At 35.2% G+C, this 19,676-nt stretch overlaps 1 protein-coding gene across 1 annotated transcript in view; it reads right to left on the bottom strand.

The window, feature by feature from the left end:
• Positions 1-443: 443 nt before the first annotated feature.
• Positions 444-19,676, bottom strand: part of HFM1 (helicase for meiosis 1) — a 130,897-nt gene continuing 111,664 nt past the window's right edge. The window contains exons 32-38 of the mRNA XM_015144702.3: positions 18,217-18,296; positions 17,201-17,304; positions 7,094-7,204; positions 5,385-5,475; positions 2,154-2,265; positions 1,913-2,064; positions 444-1,031 (exon numbers count right to left, since the gene is read on the bottom strand). Of these exons, the coding sequence (XP_015000188.3) occupies positions 962-1,031; positions 1,913-2,064; positions 2,154-2,265; positions 5,385-5,475; positions 7,094-7,204; positions 17,201-17,304; positions 18,217-18,296 (720 nt within the window). The 3' untranslated portion in view covers positions 444-961. The remainder of the gene's footprint in view (positions 1,032-1,912; positions 2,065-2,153; positions 2,266-5,384; positions 5,476-7,093; positions 7,205-17,200; positions 17,305-18,216; positions 18,297-19,676) is intronic.

Genomic DNA, 19,676 nt, shown 5'->3' with positions numbered 1-19,676 from the left:
GGACACAAAGAAGGGAACAACAGACACTGGGGCCTACCTGAGGGTGGACAGTGGGAGGAGGAAGAGGATCAGGAAAAATAACTATTGGGTACTAGGCCTAGTACTTGGGTCATGAAATAATCTGTACAACAAATCCCCATGATACGAGTTTATCTAGTAACAATCCTGCACAGGTAACACTGAATCTAAAATAAAAGTTTTTTAAAAAAGAAAAAAATATTTTCTAAAAGTTCTTAAGTGGGCCTCAACTTCTAATAGTACCTATTAAAAATTTTGATAATAAACATTGCTTAGGGTACCTTTATAATACTTATCAATAAATGAATTTGAAATGTAATTCCTTGGAAAAAAAATATAAAATCTTTTTACTACGGTAAAAGTCAACATAACAAAGTTTAAGAATTCACGACATTGAAAAACAAGCTAGATGAAAACAACAATTATACTGATTAATGTTTCATTTATTGTTGCTCAAAGTTAGGTAACAGTAGGTTCAAATAGTCATTGGATTCTTAAAAATCTTAGTAAAACAAAATACATGGGAATAATATTAGTGATTAATCCATACAATAAGCAGATTCATTGCATTAGCATTATTTTGCTTTCAAAGAATATTTTTCTTCTTAACAAAATACAAAAATAAAATTTTACATTGGTTCTTGTCAAAATCCAATTAATAACTGAATAATTATTTCTAAGTGCAACTTATTTCTAAGTGCAATAAGCCGTTAAGTTAAGGGCTTATTGAAACAAAGCCACTGTAAAAGAGCTTTTCAAGAAGTTACAATATAATGGGAAAATAAATCGGTCCATATATTTTGTTGCAAAAAGTGAACAAAGCTAATCAAATTCAGGAGAAAAACTCTGAACAATTATGAACTACTTTTTAAAAATGAAAAGCGTGCTTTGTGATTAGGTGTCTTTATTCTTTCTCTTATTAATATAAAAGCATTTGTTTGTTTTAGAAAATACCATCAAATATTCCCAATAAAGACTTCATTTCATCAGCTTCATCATCAGGATGATACACACTGGGAGAAAGAAGAAAAAGTAAAAATAACACTTTTTAACACAATTTATTTTAAAATACACAATAAATAATACTAAATACAATAAAATAAACTTGAAGATTACTGTGAAGTTAATGTATCAAATAAACTTCAGTATGCATAACTCTGTAGGAAGTCTGTTGGGGAAAATTAGACTTCATAAACTGCAAATGGTAGGAACTGTAAAGGCATTTCTTTAAACATATTGAAAAGTTATGTCATTTAATAAAGGTGTGAACAGCCTGGTCCAAGAGAAGTGGTGTTTACAACTATTGATCACAATCATTTACAGATTTGTTTTTTTCTGCACTCCCACTGTTTCACTTGACTAGTCTTAAAACAAACAAGTAAAAACAAAAAACTGTGAACAGGTCTCAAATCTTTTGACTCTTCAAGGAGATAGAAACTGCAACACAGTTTCCTTTTTTAAAATAGCTAGCAGTGGGGCAACCGATGTGATTTAATCTGACATTTTCATTGAACCTATTGATTGTGAAATAACTGGTTAACTAAAATACAACTTCAAGTTTTGAAAAATTAGCTGATCTCATCTGGATTTCTCAAGTGACTTTACACTTTACAAAATTAACACACTGTATTCAAATCAGTAGAAGTAAGTTTATCAACTCAATATAATGTTTGAATAAACAGCATCAAATGTGGGTTTTCAAGAACTGAGGTATATGATGTTTGAAACATCTTAAGGAGCTTAGCTCACTGAGGTTTGAAAATTTAATGTCTTTAATAAATAAAATGTTCAGGCTCTGATCTTTAAAATGAACCAAGGAAAAAGGAATGCTGAATTTCTTTGTAAAAAAGTTTTTTATTAATATAATCTTAAAGTGTCTTTAAAGACTTCTTACCTGAAATCAACTTCCTTTTTACATTCACTGTTTCTAACAAAAAAATCCACTTTTTTATAATTTGAAGACTTTGGTTTTTTTTCAGAGCAAGTAAAGCATAGCTTCTCAATCTCTGGTGACAGATTTTGTGGTTTTCTTTCTTGAAAATGGAACTACATTTTAGATTAAAAAATAACAATCATTGAAAGTTTAAGCACTTGGGCAAAATTTAAAAGAAAAACAAAGAAGTGCTTCTTCTTACAAGAACTGCATTTCCGGCTTGTTGAGGTAATTTTGTCATGGAGGATGCACTGAACTTGGGCATAGCAGAATTTGATAAAGAAATATCTGACATCTCATGTGATGAAACAAAACTAAAAATTAAAATTAATTATTTGTAAAATATGGCAAACAAGAAAAACACATCATTCTAATTTGGTTCATAATGATATTTGGGGAATATGATCAAAGTTTATCACATTTATCACAAAAATGTAATGCATTGTTTCTAATACTCATGGAGAACTTGGTATATTTCCTTTCCTTTAGACCAAACCATAATTTATACATCCCAAATTAGGAAAAAACACTATTTTTAAGGGAGTATAGAAATAATTATTCAACAATTTTCTTTAAAATTGAGTCTAATGCTTAATTGTCTATTACATAGAACCCTATGAACATTTTCTAAATTCCACTTGCTTAACTTTTAATCTCCTTTCTCTATTCTGGTCTCACTGTAGATAGACATCTCTAGTTATCTTCTTAGATATAACTGTATGCAAGAATTTACTCTGAACCTTCTGTATTAACTCGTTCACTAAAACACATTTATTCTTCATTACCCTACGCCAGATATTGTACTAGAAGCTGAGTGTGAAGTAATAAAGAAAACATCAGGGAGTTACCATCAAGCAGACAATGAATAAAAACAAATATATAGATTATTATAGATCCTAAAATTATAAAAAGAAAATGAACTAGGTAATAGCATAAGAAATAATGGTGTGGAGCCATAAACTCATTTTTAAAAGATGATCATCAATGCCTCTCTGATGAGGTAACCATTTAAGTTGACACCTGAAGGCTAAAATGTAACAACCATGTAAGGAGCAATGAGCAGTGTGGGTGGGGACAGGGAAGAACCACATATACTGATAGGACTGGATCATTTTGTCTCTGACTAATAAATATATATACATGGCAAGGAATTAAAACAGTAAAAAGTGTATAAAAGAAAAAGGAGGCCAGGCACACTGGCTCACACCTGTAATCCCAGCATTTTGGGAGGTTGAGGTGTGAGGACAGCTTGAGTCCAGGAGTTTGAGACCAGCTTAGTCAACATAGCAAGACCCCCATCTCTAGAAAAAAAATTTTTTTTTTAATTAGCCAGGCATAGTGGTGTGTATGTACCTGTAGTCCCAGCTACTTGGGAGGCTGAGGTGGGAGGATCTTCAGCCCAAGAGGTTGAGGCTGCAGTGAGCCATAATTATGCCATTGTACTCTAACTTAAAAAAATAAAAAAGCAAATCTCCTTTCCATCCCAAATCCTCAGGTCCCACAGGCCTTTCCCCAGCAGCAACTTCTACACCAGATCCCCAGAGGCTTCTTGTTAGAATCCATTTTTAAACCCACACATCTTCTGTTGGTCACTTCTAAACTCTTCCAAAATTATTTGCTGTTTTTTAAAGGTGTGGTGCACAAAACTGTTCATGTGCCTTGTTACCTTCCTTCTTATGATTTATTTACTTTTTGCTTCTCTACACCTACAACTTTGTCTCACTTGGATGCTTACATCTGTTTATTCTATGTGACTCAGAGTTATAACCAATGAAACAAAGTGATAAAAAGACATATTTTAAGCAAATGTTTTGAAAAGCTATTCAATGATCTAAGAATCCTAACATGGAACAAGGGTGGATGAGCTCCTGGTCACTGGAACTGTCTTGGTAGAGGTGGCACGACTACTTGCCAGTGATGTTGAATAGTGATTCAAGGATCCAGTGAGAGGGAGGCTACCCAATACTTAAGACCCCCCCCCTTAGCTCTGGAATTCTATGAAAACTATGAGTCTATGATGCTGATGCTAATGATCAGTAATGGCTAAATAACAGCAAAAATTCCAAGGGATACCCCAAATTTAGTATTTTTTTTAAAGCAGAGAAATAAATAATCCTTAAGTAGAAAATCAGACCCTGAATAAAAAGCTGTTGGTATTTCTTCTGTTTTGAAAATTTTGGCTTTGGCCATAATTTCTCTCCCTTGACTTCTAATCAAGTCCAGTATTTCCCAATGCATTCTGCATTTTCTTAAAGATACTTCAAATTGGATATTTATAAAATTATATTTTCTATTCTAAATCTCTTGTTTCCTATATCCTTAAATAACATCTACCTAGGTGCCATTATTCTTCCCTCTTCCTCAACTATCATATCCTATCAATCGCCGCATTGAATCTGCTCTATTTCTGAAATGTTTTAAAAATCCAACCCTACCTCTCTGTTCCTATCACTTCTGCCCTAGTTTAGGCCTCATTATAGTCTGTCTTTCTCATTGGCCACCATGCCTCTGGCAGTCCCATGCCCTATGATTCACTCTGCATACTGCTGCTAGGATGATTTTTTAAATCAAATTGTTTTTCCTGTGCTTAAATATTTTGGATGGTTCCTCACTGCCTACCATACAGGTAAAAACTAGAGGGCCCTAGGACACATCTGGCCTACAGATATTATTATTTGGAGGAGGGTGCGGCAGAGTTTGTCACATTTTTTAAAATTAGTTGTCAAAATTTAAAAATAATAAAATATCACAAAAAATTTCAGATTCCTAGCTTTTCTTGAAAAATCAGAATATTTTGTAACACTAGACTCACATTGCCTGCATAGTAACAACTGTTTGGAGCTGAGTAGTGGCTGCTTCCTTTAGATGAGACACTCTACAGTTGGCCTTGGCCCACCAAATCTTGAAGGCAGTTGGGTTTGCAACCCCTGACTGTCTGGGTACAGGACAGGTGTCTAAGCACAGCACTCAAAGCCCTTACAATAAGACCTCAGCAACAGACTTTATGCTGTGACCACACATCCCACACTTTACTGATCTTTGAGCACGGGATGCCTTTTCAAGCCTTATCCCTTTACAGATGCTTTCCTATACCTGGAATGCCTATCTGCCTCTGTTCTAGTTGTCAAACTCCTATTCAGTTTTCAAGTCTTGTTAACAGTGAAGGTTCCTGGGCTCTAGTCCCAGAGACAAAAATTTAGTAGGTCTAATGTGGGGCTCAAGAATGTGCATTTTTAATATGCACCACAAAGTGATTTTGATGCAGGTGGTTTAACAACAGCACTTTGAGAAACACACCTCTAAGATTAAGAGGGTTTAGGCTGGCTAATACCTTTTAGCATCTTTGACATCTAATACTTTGATTCCCATCTCCAACTATGTGTCAAGAGGATATAAAGTTGTATGTATTACAAACCAAACTTCTAAAACTTGCCTGTTTGACATTTCTCTTTGGAATTTGCTCTTTGACTCTTGAAGGGGTAGCTTACTTCCCCTGGTACTTGAACAGAAAGTGTTTCCAAATCCTATGTGAAGAGATAACATTTTGAAACAAAATGCCAAGAAACAGCTGAATGAAGCTTTTCACAAGTTCTACAATGCTCTCTCCAACAGATATGATCTGGTTAAGGAAGGAATGAATAATTCTCAATCACCTAATTTAATTTGCATAGAAAAATTAGGGGCACAAAGCTAAGGGAGTAAAACTAAAAAACATGTAGGTTAGCTTATTAGTAATTATATTATAAGGTCCTCAAGCCACCTATGTTGTTGTAAAATACATATTTGGTCTTTGGCCCCTGTTTCTAACTCTACTGGGTTGGAAGACATCCAGCTGGTATTCACTGCGGAACTGATTGCTTGCTTGGTGTGTGGGGAAAAAACCCACAGACATTTGGTCACAGATGTCTTCTAGGCTGATCATGGTGTGAGAGTGAGGAAAAACAGTTTGTGCTTTTCCACTCACCCTCATTATTTATATACTTACATTTTCATTCACATAAATGATCAAGTTGAAGTTCACTCAGTATTTTCAATGGTCTGCTCATAATCATTTAAAATGCTCTATACATGGGGGGAAATATATTGAGACTGATTTTCCCAGTGACAAAGCTATGCCCTCTTAGGACTAGGCAACCTCGAAGGATCAGTACACATTGCCTATTAACTTACAGTACCCAATGACATTTAAACTCGAGGTAGGAAACAGTAGTCGTCCAGTGATATACAAAATTGTGCCTAATGACCCCACATCATGGAGATTGTCCTGGCCCATTCTGTGAAGGTGGTCAAATCCTGTTCTTTTCAGAAGCAGTATTAGTTATCCAAGTAATTCTAAGGCCCCCGAAACAATAACATTTCAACTTCTAACTGCTTCCCTTTGAAATATTCTTTTAAAAACATGAGGTGGGTTATAGTAAGAGGTATCTATAATTGTGGGAATACCAGTCTGCACTGAGAAGGCTGAGGGACTGATTTCTTTCTGTCAGCCCTAATGGGAGACAGTATCTCCATTGCTATCTTGTCATATGCTTGCCAAGATTTTCAATTCTCTGTTTTAGTGACATACAGTAAATTTGCCTTTCACTCAAAGAGCTAATAAGCCTCATTATTTTGGGGTTGTATATGATTTAAATAGAATTTCTAGTATAGGACAAACTAATCCTTTCTTTCCTATTTACTTATTTATTTACTTCAAGCTGAAAAGTCCATATTTCAACTAGAAATAAAAGTTATTTTCTTTGCAAACAGATGAATAGCTTTAAAAATGGATTTTTTTTGTCCTTCACAAATATTAGCAGACCATTTGCGATCTTACAAGGGAGAGCAAAATAGTCTGTTCCATGAGAGAATATTGAATAAACAATTTGAATTTACTTTTACAAGAGATAGGAGCAATAGAATAGAAAGTGCTAATTTGCTACATTATCATCATGGAATAACCTTCATCTCTTCCCTTAGGGGGGAAATGTTCTGTGTAGAAGGGTCACATTTTCAGTTTTGCTAAAAATTACAATCTCAACAAACCAAATCTAACTAAACAAGCACACACAACAAAGGCAAAGAAACCTAGTTCCAGGAGCTGAAATGAAAAATATTCAAAGAATTTCTAATGAAATGATTCCATGCTAAGTATGATTTTACCTGATATTTTTGTCTTCTCAGTATCAGTTGAAAAGCTAGTAACTTCTAAGTTTTCCTCATCAAAATCATCCCGAACTTCATTTCCCAATTCAAAGTTCACATTCAAAACTTCTGAAAATAGAGAATTGCTTTTATCTGCATCTGTCAAATTTTGGTTTCCAGATATATTGAGACTTCTGTTGAAGAACACTGTTTGAGAGACTTTCTCATTTGAAGTTGTAGAATAGTTATATCTAGAAAAATCTGTTATGTGTATGTATAAAAGACTATAGGTACTTTTTAAACCACAAGCATTGTAGTCTATTGATATATCAAACACATCTTTCAACTACTAAACAGAGTTCTTGAGTAATAGTTTTCAAAAGCATTGTGTCAAGCATTGTTGAATACTGCATTCAGCCAATTCTATTAACTGTATTAAGTTGCACTAAATTTAAGTTTCAATAAATTTTTTAGGCAATTAATTTTTCCTCTTAATTCCCATATTAGAATAACTCTACTCCAAGATTGGATAATAATAGTTTCTAAAATGGTCTTCCTCCTCCATATCTTCTCCCTAAAGTTAATTTTCGGTATTGTTATAAAAGATATTTGTCCAAAATAAATAATATTTATTTTTCTCCTGCTAAAAAATCCTCTGTTATTCATTGTTTACAGGCTGGATTTAGAGCCAAACTACCTAAGTGAAAATTCCACCTCTCTATTAGTTGTATGGTCTTAGACAGTAATTCAAACTTCCTGATTCTGCAAAATAAGGCAACAACAGTATCTACCTCAAAAACTTGTAATGGGGGGCTAAATGCCTTTAGTTGCATGGTTTTACACAGTATTGTGCTAATAAATATTTAACAGCTACCTCTACAAAAAGCATATGAATATGTATACATATATGTTTATTATAAACTTTACTGATGTAAAAGCTATACAGCACACACTTTACAATAACAACAACATATATGATATGCTTAAATGCAAATTCCATATATCTAATTGATTCTCATTGAATGTTTTCATTAAGTTTTGCCACTCTTTTATCTGTAGTCAACCTATGGTTGCAAGTGATGAATGAATGTAGCTCTCATGTGAATGTTGTTTGATATTTTTGTTGACTCTAACAAGTAAGATGAAAGTATTCATAAAACAACAAAGACATCTGTTGGGATTTAACTCATTCACCATTGACTTAAGTAACTTCTTTCCTGAATTAGACAGTAATTTTCAAATACTAGAAGAATATTCTCTCAATTTTTTGTGTTATTCACAACGTAATGGCTACAATAACAACACACGTTTGTTTAATCTACACTATTAAAATTGTATCCCTCACTTTCTGAAGTCTAAAAAATAAGCAAAACAATAAATCAAACCCAGATTGGTAGTGTTTGCTGATTCCTATGGTATAAATGTTCCCACCATAACTCATTTCAAGCTATTAATGTAACATAATTAAAGAAGAAATTGGGAAAAAATGCACAACAGCACCCTATTATATAGTATTTCTACCATATAGATAAATAACCTCAAGAACACAGATAACAGTAAAATGCAGTAGAACAATTAGAAAGTGATGAGTTTTGAGTATTTTTGCCTTTGTTTTTAACAATTTAATTGAAACTTTATGTAATTAAATTTTTAATAATGGCTGAAAGATTCTTGAAACTTTAATAATCATCTCTCATAAGTCAGTATAAACTTGCTCCAGCATATCACTGAGTTTCCTCCACTTTAAATATCCTCCATCAATTTCTTCACCTGTCCAAACCCTTCTTTATTCTTCAACTGTACCTATAACTACAGTTTATATTATTCTACTTTTGTATGTTGATTTGCACACACTGAGACACACAATGTATATATGTACTAAAAATGGAAGTTTGTACAGAGTGCAATGGGAATGCAGAGGAAGGAGGATCTAAACCTGCAATGGAAGTGAGACATACTCTTCTAAGGTGATACCACATGACAGACAGACTCCTGAGGTGATAGCATATGAAGGAAGAGTAGTTGAAATTTCAGCTTGATAGAGCTGTGGTTGTGAGGCAGGGCAAGAGGACAGGGAACCTATGCCATGAAGGGAAAACACCAGGTAAAAGACACAGCACTCCTCAGCAAATGTACAAGAACAGAAATTATAACAAACTGTCTCTCAGACCACAGTGCAATCAAACTAGAACTCAGGACTAAGAAACTCAATAAAAACCGCTCAACTACATGGAAACTGAACAACCTGCTCCTGAATGACTACTGGGTACATCACGAAATGAAGGCAGAAATAAAGATGTTCTTTGAAACCAATGAGAACAAAGATACAACATACCAGAATCTCTGGGACACATTTAAAGCAGTGTGTAGAGGGAAATTTATAGCACTAAATGCCCACAAGAGAAAGCAGGAAAGATCTAAAATTGACACTCTAACATCGCAATTAAAAGAACTAGAGAAGCAAGAGCAAACACATTCGAAAGCTAGCAGAAGGCAAGAAATAACTAAGATCAGAGCAGAACTGAAGGAGATAGAGACACAAAAAACCCTCCAAAAAATCAATGAATCCAGGAGTTGGTTTTTTGAAAAGATCAACAAAATTGACAGACCACTAGCAAGACTAATAAAGAAGAAAAGAGAGAAGAATCAAATCGACGCAATTAAAAATGATAAAGGGGATATCACCACCGACCCCACAGAAATACAAACTACCATCAGAGAATACTATAAACACCTCTACGCAAATAAACTGGAAAACCTAGAAGAAATGGATAATTTCCTGGACACTTACACTCTTCCAAGACTAAACCAGGAAGAAGTTGAATCCCTGAATAGACCAATAGCAGGCTCTGAAATTGAGGCAACAATTAATAGCCTACCAACCAAAAAAAGTCCAGGACCAGACGGATTCACAGCTGAATTCAACCAGAGGTACAAGGAGGAGCTGGTACCATTCCTTCTGAAACTATTCCAATCAATAGAAAAAGAGGAAATCCTCCCTAACTCATTTTATGAGGCCAACATCATCCTGATACCAAAGCCTGGCAGAGACATAACAAAAAAAGAGAATTTTAGACCAATATCCCTGATGAACATCCATGCAAAAATCCTCAATAAAATACTGGCAAACCGGATTCAGCAACACATCAAAAAGCTTATCCACCATGATCAAGTGGGCTTCATCCCTGGGATGCAAGGCTGGTTCAACATTCGCAAATCAATAAACATAATCCAGCATATAAACAGAACCAAAGACAAGAACCACATGATTATCTCAATAGATGCAGAAAAGGCTTTTGACAAAATTCAACAGCCCTTCATGCTAAAAACGCTCAATAAATTCGGTATTGATGGAACGTACCTCAAAATAATAAGAGCTATTTATGACAAACCCACAGCCAATATCATACTGAATGGGCAAAAACTGGAAAAATTCCCTTTGAAAACTGGCACAAGACAGGGATGCCCTCTCTCACCACTCCTATTCAACATAGTGTTGGAAGTTCTGGCTAGGGCAATCAGGCAAGAGAAAGAAATCAAGGGTATTCAGTTAGGAAAAGAAGAAGTCAAATTGTCCCTGTTTGCAGATGACATGATTGTATATTTAGAAAACCCCATTGTCTCAGCCCAAAATCTCCTTAAGCTGATAAGCAACTCCAGCAAAGTCTCAGGATACAAAATTAATGTGCAAAAATCACAAGCATTCTTATACACCAGTAACAGACAAACAGAGAGCCAAATCAGGAATGAACTTCCATTCACAATTGCTTCAAAGAGAATCAAATACCTAGGAATCCAACTTACAAGGGATGTAAAGGACCTCTTCAAGGAGAACTACAAACGACTGCTCAGTGAAATAAAAGAGGACACAAACAAATGGAAGAACATACCATGCTCATGGATAGGAAGAATCAATATCGTGAAAATGGCCATACTGCCCAAGGTAATTTATAGATTCAATGCCATCCCCATCAAGCTACCAATGAGTTTCTTCACAGAATTGGAAAAAACTGCTTTAAAGTTCATATGGAACCAAAAAAGAGCCTGCATCTCCAAGACAATCCTAAGTCAAAAGAACAAAGCTGGAGGCATCACGCTACCTGACTTCAAACTATACTACAAGGCTACAGTAACCAAAACAGCATGGTACTGGTATCAAAACAGAGATATAGACCAATGGAACAGAACAGAGTCCTCAGAAATAATACCACACATCTACAGCCATTTGATCTTTGACAAACCTGAGAGAAACAAGAAATGGGGAAAGGATTCCCTATTTAATAAATGGTGCTGGGAAAATTGGCTAGCCATAAGTAGAAAGCTGAAACTGGATCCTTTCCTTACTCCTTATACGAAAATTAATTCAAGATGGATTAGAGACTTAAATGTTAGACCTAATACCATAAAAATCCTAGAGGAAAACCTAGGTAGTACCATTCAGGACATAGGCATGGGCAAAGACTTCATGTCTAAAACACCAAAAGCAACGGCAGCAAAAGCCATAATTGACAAATGGGATCTCATTAAAGAGCTTCTGCACAGCAAAAGACACTACCATCAGAGTGAACAGGCAACCTACAGAATGGGAGAAAATTTTTGCAATCTACTCATCTGACAAAGGGCTAATATCCAGAACCTACAAAGAACTCAAACAAATTTACAAGAAAAAAACAAACAACCCCATCAAAAAGTGGGCAAAGGATATGAACAGACATTTCTCAAAAGAAGACATTCATATAGCCAACAGACACATGAAAAAATGCTCATCATCACTGGCCATCAGAGAAATGCAAATCAAAACCACAATGAGATACCATCTCACAGCAGTTAGAATGGCGATCATTAAAAAGTCAGGAAACAACAGGTGCTGGAGAGGATGTGGAGAAATAGGAACACTTTTACACTGTTGGTGGGATTGTAAACTAGTTCAACCATTATGGAAAACAGTATGGCGATTCCTCAAGGATCTAGAACTAGATGTACCATATGACCCAGCCATCCCATTACTGGGTATATACCCAAAGGATTATAAATTATGCTGCTATAAAGACACATGCACACATATGTTTATTGCAGCACTATTCACAATAGCAAAGACTTGGAATCAACCCAAATGTCCATCAGTGACAGATTGGATTAAGAAAATGTGGCACATATACACCATGGAATACTATGCAGCCATCAAAAAGGATGAGTTTGAGTCCTTTGTAGGGACTTGGATGCAGCTGGAATCCATCATTCTTAGCAAACTATCACAAGAACAGAAAACCAAACACAGCATGTTCTCACTCATGGGTGGGAACTGAACAATGAGATCACTCGGACTCAGGAAGGGGAACATCACACACCGGGGCCTATCATGGGGAGGGGGGAGGGGGGAGGGGGGAGGGATTGCATTGGGAGTTATACCTGATGTAAATGACGAGTTGATGGGTGCAGCACAGCAACATGGCACAAGTATACATATGTAACAAACCTGCACGTTATGCACATGTACCCTACAACTTAAAGTATAATAATAATAAATAAATTTAAAAAAAAAAAGAAAAAAAAAAACAAAAGTACCATAAAAAGAAAGATGCTATAATCTCTGGCATGAAGGCCATATACAAATTGCAGAAAAATGAGCTTCTTGTTTATGTAGATCATAAATTTACCGCCACAGCACAAATGTGAATCTAAGAGGTCTCAAACTGAAGAAGGAATGGCTAGAATTCACCATACCATGCTCTGAATCTTTGGCACTTGTCTAATCGTGATAAATCTTTTGATGAGTAATTCAAATCTGGAGGTTGTCAATGTGAGAAGAAAGGGGCTCCCTCCAAATTTTCTCTGGGAGGAGAGTTGGTATTTTGGACATGATGTTCATATCTCTCAACAGAATGTCATTTTTTGATAAGTAGAAATGTGTTTTCCACAAGGAACCTGCTGCTCTATGTAAGAACTGGTTTTATAATTGCTCTAACTTCTGTATTGAATACCAGACTGAAAAAAAATTTTTGTGCTATGAGTAATCTTGGTTTAATGGCTGTAACAGAACCAGTCCTGAATCAGTAAAAACCAGACTCTGTGGTTTGTTGAAGGTTTTTAAAAAAATTACACTTACTTGGTAATAAAAGGAACGTAAATGCAGAAAAAAAAAAAAAAAAAAAAAGACACAGCAATATGAGAGAACCGAGAATTTTGGGAGAACTGTAAGTTTTCAGGATTTCTGGAGCACAAAGTAGGAGAAGGAAGGATCCACTGTGTCTGCACAGGTAATTAAATGCTAGATCATGTTGAAGCTTATTTGCCATATTGAGGAGATTTTTGTTTTGTTTTTCTTTCTTACTGGCAAAGGATAACTATTGAAGATGTTTCAACAGAAGGTTTACACAACCAGATATGTCCGTTAGATCACCTGGAATATTATGGATTGAAGGATAATAAGACTGAAAGCAGAGAGAAAAGTAAGTTATTGTATTAAATAAGAGACAATGAATGCTTAAGCTAGATAGAGAGGAAATAACAAATATGAGAGATGTGCAGGAGGCAAAATAATTAAGATTTGGTGGTTATTTACATGTGCGGTGAGCTGTTTAGAAGGACATTCTGCCTGTAGCAGCTTAACAAAGAAAAGAGCTCATTCACTGAGCTAAGGAAAAAAGAGAAGGTGCAGAGTGAGGTACAAAGAAGACAGAGTTCAGATGCTGACATGTCTGATATGTTAACTGTTAGGTGGATATGTCCAGGAAGGTGATTATACAGATGGATTTGGAGTTAGAAAGAAAGACCTAGATGGGAGACACAGACTTAGAAATTATCAAAACATAGTCAGTGATTAAAGACACAGGCTTGGGTGATATTGTATAGGAAAAGTTTTTGAAGTGAGAAGAATAAAAAGAAAAAAGAAAGAAAAAAGAATCCTTTTACAACATCAACAGGAAGAAAAGCCCATGCAGTCTAAGAAGTAACAGGAGACCAATATAATGGTTTAATCGAAATCAAAGGAGAGATTTCCAAAAGAAAGGAAAGACCAGAAGTATCAAATACTACAGAAGTCAAAGACAGTTAACAGTTGAAAACAGTTCACTGAATTCAGAACTCAGAAAGTCACTAAATGGCCTGAACAAAAACAGTTTCAAAGGAGTGATACAGAGAAAACCCAAATTTTAATGAATAAAGAGGAACTAGGGTATAAGGAAGTGATGAGCATACTGAGTGTCAATTGCTCTTTCAATTAATTTTTGTTTTGATGACAAAGCAAGAGATAGAGGGTACAGGGACTCTAGAAATCTGGTTTTTGTCTGCCTGGTATGCTTTCCCTTCTTTTAGTGGGAGTACCCTCCCTTTCCTTTGAAGAAACTACTTCTACAATTCCACTGGATCCTAGTAAGGCCATTTTTCATGATGCCCTGCCTTCTCTGGGGCCACAGGTATACAATGACCCAATCCTCAGGTTACTGGGATTGATCAAGGGATAAACACATGACTCAAATGAGGCCATTTACAATGAGTTCTGGTCTGCCAAACCTAACAGGGAAGTCTACCTTTTTTCACTGAGGCTGCTAAACTGCTAAGATGAAAGTTAGGGGCTACCTGCCATGTGAGAAACCCTATTTAAAAAGTAAAGCCAAGTAGCAACAGGCATAGCTAAAAGATTGAGAGAAAGCCAGAGGCATGAGTGCCTTGATTTAGCCAGAATTAGGCCAGATACTTTTCAGTTTACTTGAGACAATTGGTTCCTTTTCTTGTGCTTAAGTCATTTTGAGTAGAATTGTTATCATTTATAATAAAAAAAGTCATGACCAGCTAGATGAGGACATGAAGCTGAAGAAGGAAGAGACTTCAGCATATTTATATGCTAAAGGGAAAGACACAGTGGAGAGGAAACAATGAAAATATGGGAAAGAGGAGATGGATAATGATCTTCTAAAGTCCCAGGGAAAGCAGGATTAAATAGAATTAAGATTACAGGAGGAGAGATATGCCTCGAGTGGAAGAAAAGATAATTTTTCTTTTAAGACAAATAGATGGTTACAGATGGATGCAGAGACAGGGAAATATATAGTTGAGGGGTGGGGCGAAAAGCTGAAAGAGTTCATATACTACGGTTCAATTTTCAATTCTCCACTGATAACTAAAAGTCAATTTCATTTTATAGAAATGGCATTGGGCTGGGATTCAAAAGACATGGAATCTATTTCTGGTCTTTCCATTAATTAGATATGAAATTTTGGGGCCAGTCATTTAATCTCTTGGAGTCTTGGCTTCTTTCACTATAAAATGAGAAACTGCACAAGGTCCCTTCCAATTTAAGTCTTATGATTCAACATGCTTTCTTATATAATTTTTGACATTTTTTCTTCTTCCCTTTTTGAAATTGGAATACAGAAGATAAAAACTGCTATGCTTTTTAAAAAACATTCTCAAAAGCAGTATTTGAATATATTTAAAGTATGTTTTGCCACCAAAGACTAATACGTGAAAAATATAATAAACATACTCAATTAATTATTACTAACAGTACCAGAAACTATAACAGCTTTTCATGCATTATCTCATTTAATCCCGAAAGCCCTAAAATATAACCAGATGAGGAATTTAGACAAAGTGATTAAGTAGATTATGAAAGGTTACACCAAATGTCAGAGCTAGGACTTGGACAGATTGTTTTCAGATCCTGTGAACTTAACTACTATACCATACAGCTCCTCCTTTAAAAAAAAAAAAAAAAGTAGCCCACTCAATAAAACAGGGATACAGTTATTATTGGGGGTTAAAGTATCTAGATGAGGCTTTAATATCATAATATAAATTGGATTTGGAATAGTGAGTGGGAAAGAAAAGGAGGAAAACCATGTAAATAGAACACAAAAGTAAGCAGAGGGAAGGATAGATAAGCTCTTGTGTGCAGAAGGACAAGTAATAGAGTAGTAGGATAAGGAAGCAGTAAGTTAGAGGGCTACGTGTTGAACGAAGATAAATATAAGAAAGTTGACAATTTTATACTTCCTATCCACTTTGTAATGATATCCAGGCTTTGAATAAGTTGGATAAATGCTCTGATTCTCCAGGTGAGATTAGGGAACTTTTCTTGATATCATTGCTGGGCCTAATAGCTGCCATGGTATCATAAGAGGCAGTGAAGACTCCAGCCTCTGCCTCTGTAAAATCTTAAATTATGACTAGACGAAAAAAAAGTTACAACATGAAAAAAAAAACGGCAGCATGAAGAAAAGAATGTCAACAGAAACCAATGCCAAACACATGAAATGATTTTCAGAAAACCCCAAGCTTACTATTTCTACATAAAGCCACTTGAAGAAATAACTCAATGGATAGGACTATCTCATGTTTTAACAGACTGGCTATTAATAGCATTATTCAGGGAAATTATGCTCTATTAATTGCAGGAACCAGAGTAATGATGAACCAGGCAGTGTCAAATTTATATGCATTATCTCATTAATTTAATGACAGACACAAATAAAAAAGCAAATCTAGATTACAAACTAGCTATATGCCACAACCTAAGTTATATCCTCATACTAACATAGAACTGTAAGAATCATAGTTTTAAGAATTGGAGAGATATTAAAGGTCACCCGGTTCAATACCTTCATCTTAAAGATAAGACTAAAGCCCAAAGAGATTAAATAACTTACCCAAGGTCACACTGATATTTTGTAAAACTGGACTAGTTTTATAAACATAAAATTTTATAGTTCCTATCCACTTTGTAATGATATCCAGGCTTTGAGTAAGTTGGATAAATACTCTGATTCTCCTAGTTTTATAAACATACAATTATTTTAAATAATTCTAATGATATGAACATAATCATTCAGTATGTTAATACTTTATATACCCAAGGATATCTTATTTGCTCAGATTTTCCTCATAGTATCTTTAAATTAAAATAGCATTATGTAGGAAAGAGATTTTTAAAAAATGTATGACAGAGTAAGACTATTTGAATAACAGACTCAAGAATTTGAAAATGATTCAGTAATCTAAGAGAAAAATGTTGCCAAGTTAATAATTATAATAATTTCAGATGCTGGTGTTTCAATAACACTACTTGTCAATTCAAAGTAATAATAAGCCATTTACTCTCTCAAGTAAGTATCAATGGTAATCTACCTTTGTCTTGATATTCAGATGGTTCTTGTCTAACTTTTCCATAGATTTCAGGCTGATCCCACTGTTCCATTATAGGTAATTCAGATATGTTTAAATATTCTGACCTTTATAAAGATAAAACAATAAAAATGTTAAAAAATGAAAATCTAAGCCTGAAAACTATTTATTCATATAAATAAAAATAATGATTTATCCATTTAATACTTCTATGATAAACTGGACCCTGCCTGGGTGGCAAATAAATAGGTATTTAATGGAAGTGACCAATACTTAGTCATCTTTACATGCCCTTAGTTAGATAACAAAAGCCATGATCTCTAGAAGTACTGCTGGCATCTGTTCTGATGAGTCAGTTCCTGTTCTGTACTAGTTGTTAAATATATTGAATGTCATTTCTGCATATAAAATGCCCTTATCTGCAAGGGAAATTACATATATGATTGTCCTGTAGGCATCAGGATACAGGAAAAGAACACTGAGTTACCATCTGAGGCCTTCTGCTTGCTAAGTAGGAATATGAACTTCAGTTTTTCCATCTAAACAATGGGGGAAAAAATACCTCATTTTATGGGCCATGTTGTTGTTTAAGTCAGAAAATATAATGCACAAATGTGCAATTTTCATATTATAAATCTGAGATATTATTAGCATGGACTGAGCTTCTAAATGGAAAGGTTAGACTTTGTATGCCAACATCATTTCCACTTTTAAAGTATACTCTTGTCACTTAGTTTATATTCCCTATAAAGAGAGAATCTAAGGGAACGTCATAGGAGAGGTAGTTTCCTAGGGAAGAGATGATTTCATGAGTGTTATTTCATAACTGTAGAGTTCTAAATAAATTTAGGGTATTAAAGATAATGAAACCATTATGATGTTATTGCTTCATTATGGAACTAAACGATAACTGTGACTTGATGGTAGCCAGTGACTATCTTTCCCTGAATAAGTGGTTACCTGCAGGAACAGAGTTTATGATAAATATTTTACCTTAGATATTAACATTATATTTATACCTTGATATACTAGGAAGGGAAGGTTTTGGAGTAAAACCAAACTCTTTAAGGTCCACACTTTGAGATTTATTCATCTGTATCTATTAAAGAAACAAAAATAAGTTCAACTAGCAGTTTCACATCAATAACTTTAACAAATGAGCCCAACAACAAAACTCCTGCTGGTACATAAAGTCCCCAAATCAATGAATTAGGAGAAACTCAGGTTAGTTCTTGACTTGAATATTTCACTCAGGTCCTTCTTAAATGTTGGCTTTTTTTTTTTTTTTTTTTTTTTTTTGAGATGGAGTTTTATTCTTTCACCTAGGCCGGACTGCAGTGGTATAATCTCAGCTCACTGCAACCTCTGCCTCCCGGGTTTAACCAATTCTCTGCCTCAGCCTCCTGAGTAGCTGGGATTACAGGCACCTGCCACCACGCCTGGCTAATTTTTGTATTTTTAGTAGATACGGGGTTTCACTATGTTGGCCAGGCTGGTCTCGGACTTCTGACCTTGTGATCCACCCGCCTCGGCCTCCCAAAGTGCTGGGATTACAGGCGTGAGCCACTACGTCCGGCCTAAATGTTGGCATTCTTCATGGTTCTTCACTAGGTCTCTTCTTACACTACACTTTCTCAATCAAAGATCTCATTTATTCCTGTGGCTTCAATTGTCATCTACATGTGAATGACTCTCAAATTTCTACTTCTAGCTCAGCTCTCTCTCCTGATTTTCAAACAGTTATATCCAACTGTCTGTAGGACATCTTTATCTAGATATCTTGCAGGCCCTCTAAATTCAGTGTTTCCCAAGTTGAACTTATCCTGTCCTCTATTCCGGCAAACTTGCTTTTCCTTCAGAATATCTACCCGAACGAGCCCCTACTTTTCTCCCAGTTGCTAATGCCAGAAAGCTGGGCATCATTTTTGACTGCTCCTTCTACTTTGTCTCTTATAACCAATGAAGTAGCAAGGTAGCGATTCTACCTCTGAAAAATAATTTAACCTAGTCACTTCTCTCCATTGCTATTGCCACTACCCTAAACTAGGCCATTATTTTGCTTAGATTATTGTAAAAACCACCTAATGAGTCCCTTTGTTCCTATTCTATCATCCTTTAATCCCTTTTCTACATTGCAGTCAGAGTGACCTTTATAAAATACAATTTTGATCATGTCACTGTTAAAACCTTTCATTGGCTTCTCAGTACTTTCATGATAAAGTCTAATTCCTTAAACTAGCAAAAAGGTCTGCATGATCTAGCTCCTACTTGCCTCTTCAGCCTCATCTCTCTCTATTCCTTTACTTGAAATTGAACTCTAGACATACTGTGTTACTGAGAAAGAGTTTCTTTAAAGATCTCTCTCTCTCTCTCTTTACTATCTCTGGACCTTTGTATAATCTTTATTCCTGGAATATTGAGCTATCCCTTCCTACTATAATTCTGGTGCCTGCCCCTCCATCCTTGGCTTATCCTTCAG

This window comes from Macaca mulatta, chromosome 1, assembly GCF_049350105.2.
Source record: "Macaca mulatta isolate MMU2019108-1 chromosome 1, T2T-MMU8v2.0, whole genome shotgun sequence".
NCBI classification, from domain to species: Eukaryota; Metazoa; Chordata; class Mammalia; order Primates; family Cercopithecidae; genus Macaca; species Macaca mulatta.
Note: the sequence above shows the minus strand (reverse complement) of the source record. Positions and strands in the feature narration are given on the sequence as shown.